At 32.8% G+C, this 3,838-nt stretch overlaps 1 protein-coding gene across 1 annotated transcript in view; it reads right to left on the minus strand.

Annotated features, from left to right (window-relative positions):
* Positions 1-3,838, minus strand: part of LOC106867638 (cryptochrome-1-like) — a 35,823-nt gene that overhangs the window by 10,268 nt on the left and 21,717 nt on the right. Inside the window, 4 exon segments of the mRNA XM_014912568.2 lie at positions 279-430; positions 1,243-1,383; positions 2,711-3,008; positions 3,384-3,394. Of these exon segments, the coding sequence (XP_014768054.1) occupies positions 279-430; positions 1,243-1,383; positions 2,711-3,008; positions 3,384-3,394 (602 nt within the window).

The raw sequence follows: 3,838 nt of genomic DNA on the forward strand, positions 1-3,838 counted from the left end.
ATATATAGGGAGAATTCACAAAAAAACAAAAGATGAAGACAGGTGGTGTAAACAACAAACAGATGTTTTAGTATAACGCTCGGGAAGTGAAAAAGTCTTTAACGTTTCGAGCCTACGCTCTCACACACACACACACACACACACACATATATATGTATGTATATGCATGTGCGCACACACACTCTTACATATATTAGAAATGTTTATTACACTGGATGATACCATCTTTTATTCAATTACTCAGTTATGAGAAATATCTTAATTTTCTGATTATTTACCTGATAAAATCACCATTTGGATCTATTCTTTTGCCAAATCCAACAGGACAATAGCAATGAAAAAATTGTTGAAAGAAAGAACTACATGACAGCCACATCCACATTCCAGCATTGACACTCCAGTCAGCATCAAGCAGCAGTTCATCAAATACCTAAAATAAAGTGATCAGGCAAGAAAAAAAAATTACAATAAATTTTAAATATATAAACATTTGTAACAGCAAAAGTTAAAGATTAGGTTATTCAAGAAAACCAAGATTTGAAAAATATGTGAGAACTGCTGTCTATATCTCATAGCAGCTGTCTTCACTGATGACTTGCAGGTAACTGACCAAACATAAGCCAACTGAATCTGCTATTTCAATACATTTCAGTAGCTTCCTAATTCTGACAACTGATGCTCTGATAAGACAGAAACATGTTAATCATTGTTGCCAATCACATTTCACAGGAGTCGATTTAAATCTTTAACTTTGGTACATGTTACTAGCAAAAGCAGCACAGTACAAACATTAATGTGCTTAGTAACATAAAACAATCAAGAATATAAAAATCTTATATTTAACAGAAATACAATATATATTACTGTTGTATAGTGAAACTGTATATCCCTCCCAGTAAAAAGTGGCTGGACACAGCCATTATAAATAGACTAGTAGCCAGTCGTCAAGGGAGAGTCAAGAGTTGAAGAGTAGGGAGTAAACAGTTCTAGTTGGTGTCTTGTGGAGTTATCAGCAATAGTAAGAAAAAGAAGTTCGTGTATTACTATTCTGGAGATAGTAATACAAAGAGATACAACAGTATCTGATGACTAGTAACTATTGTGGCTACTAGTGTAAAACAGCAACTACAGTACCACAGAAATTACACACCATCCCAGTGGAAGGAACCCACTTTATAACAATTACATTTAAGACAATTAACAAATAAATATATCTTTAGAAATAGAAAACCAGTTTCTTACTTTCATGCCTTCTTCCCATGATAACCAAAGATCTCCGCGAGTTAGGAAACAAGCAACCGAGTGTCGGGCTAAATGATGAATCCAGCCTTCTTTCCGTAACTGTTTCATGATGGCATCAATCCAAGGAAAACCTGTCATACCCTGGTAAAAATTCAAGAAAAGTGATGATATACCCAGTCTTTGTTTCAATTAATTTTGAAATAACCTTATCACTATTAAGCTGGTATTTGAAACATAAATCAACATGAAATTTTAATGAAAGATTGAATTTAGATCACTTTAAACAGCAAGTCTGCTTCATAGAATCAGCAGTCGCAGGCATGTTGGTATATAAAAAGGGTTAAATTTTTAAATTAAAAAATTGCCAATAATATAATTTAGTAGAAAATCGTAAATAAATGTTATAAATAAAATGAAAATGATTTAAACTGGAAAGGGGATAAAATAATTTCAAGCATTTGAAAGAATAACAACAATCTTTCACCATAAAACTAATTCCAAACATGTCACCTACTTCTTTAAACATGTCTAAACCAACAATTCAGATTCTAAAACCAATAAAACTCTAAACAAAATTTTACAAAGAAAGTTTCAATAATAATCTTTAAAACATTTTAAAGAGATAAGATTTCACTAGAATTCTTCAGTTTCAAATGAGAGAATGTAAATAAAAAGTATATATTCTGAGTCTGCTATATTAGCACTATATATTCACCAAAGATGGTAAATCTCCCTTATAATAAGTGTGTTCTGGTTCCAGTTACCATGATAAAATCCTATCAGAATCTGTTTTCAAATCTAAATAATACAGACTCAGAAATAAATATTATATCACACTAGCCGATGTCATGGTAACTGGAATCAGAACAGAATTATTATAAAAGAAATTTACCATCTTTGGTGGATAAATAGTGGTAATATAGCAGACCCAGAATATATACTTCGAGTGGTTGGCATTACAAAGAGCATCCAACTGTAGAAACCATGCCAAATCAGACTGGAACCTGGTGCAACTCCCTATATACCAATTTTGAGTTAAACCATCATGAAAAACATGATGATGATGATGATTGAAGTTGCTTCATGAATAGAAGTAGTTTGAAGTGTGTGTGTGTGTTTATATTTATGGGACAGTAATGGATGTAGCATAGGTATCAAATGACAGAGCAGTTAAAGTGTTGGATACAAGTAGATCTTGCGATATTTCTTCCTACTCTCTGTATTCTAAGTTTAAATGTCACCCCATCACTGTCAAGATTTGCAACCAGCAAAACGTGTCAGCAATTTGAAAAATTAATGGAAACTTTAATCAGAAGATCACCACCACCACCACCAGTCATCAGGTGTAATACAGAAACACATACTGTGACAACATTTACCATCACACCATTGATAAATAACTGTAAAATGCAAAACGGATAAGCTACTTCAATATATGTGATATAAAAAATGTTTGACAAACCCTCACCTCTGCCCATTTAGCTAATGCTTCTTGATTTGTGTCCCAAGGAATCTGTACACAGACTGGATTTCCCAGCATCTGATCAAATCTAGGATTGTTTGAGGCAACTGTATAGAAGAATTCTCTCCAGAGAAGTTGACCATGAAGTGAAAGAGGTGGTATATTTTTCTTTTTGATCTGAGAATAGAATACAGGAATAATCAACAAATATTATATAAATTATGATAACAAAAACATTCATTTTAATTGGTAAATGTGAACACATTTCAACTTCATCACATTTCATTTAAATTTCACCATAACACTCCTAGAAAATTTAATATCTCACATCCAACATACATACAAACACTTAGTATGTATTCAGGTCATCATATTTCCACATGAAACAGATCAGAATACTATGTCTAACAACTTTCAAGAGACTCTGAAACTACTGTAAATGTTCTAAACAGGACAATCATTGCATGATATACATATATTAGTCACAATATACATACATTAGTCATGCAAGATATACATACAGTAGTCATGTCCTTCTTCCCCCAAAAAATTACTTGTTAATTTTTACATTCATGTACATATATTCTATGTTAATATCTTTCCAACAACAACTGTGGGACCTTTTGAAATCTATATGTCTAAGATTCATGGATATGCTTACAAAATCAAAAAACAACACAGCACCCATGACTTTCAGAAACATTTTTTTACACTCAGAATTGCAAAAACATGGAATAAACCACCCACATCAGTTGTAAGCTGTCAAGACACTACAACTTTCAAAACTTCCACACTTACCGAAATTCACCAACAGTACACCTGATGTCCCCTGCTTTTTTTTTTTCTTTTTCCTTAAATGACTCACTTTCTGTGCATTATTCTATGTACTGTTCATGCACATTTGGCTACTTTTTCTGTGTTGTAATACACATAAGCATTGCATACAGTAAGTTCACTGTGTGTGTGTGTATGTGTGTGTGTGTGTGTGTGTGTGTGTGTGTGTGTGTGTGTGTGTGTGTGTCTGCATGCACGCACAAATGGTATTTGATATATTATGTATATAACCATCTGTTTTCTGCAGAATTACTTACAAATCAGTGCAGCAAAAGAACTCAATAAAAAAAAACAACTCAC

The sequence above is a fragment of the Octopus bimaculoides genome, chromosome 15 (assembly GCF_001194135.2).
Source record: "Octopus bimaculoides isolate UCB-OBI-ISO-001 chromosome 15, ASM119413v2, whole genome shotgun sequence".
In the NCBI taxonomy this organism is placed as follows: Eukaryota; Metazoa; Mollusca; class Cephalopoda; order Octopoda; family Octopodidae; genus Octopus; species Octopus bimaculoides.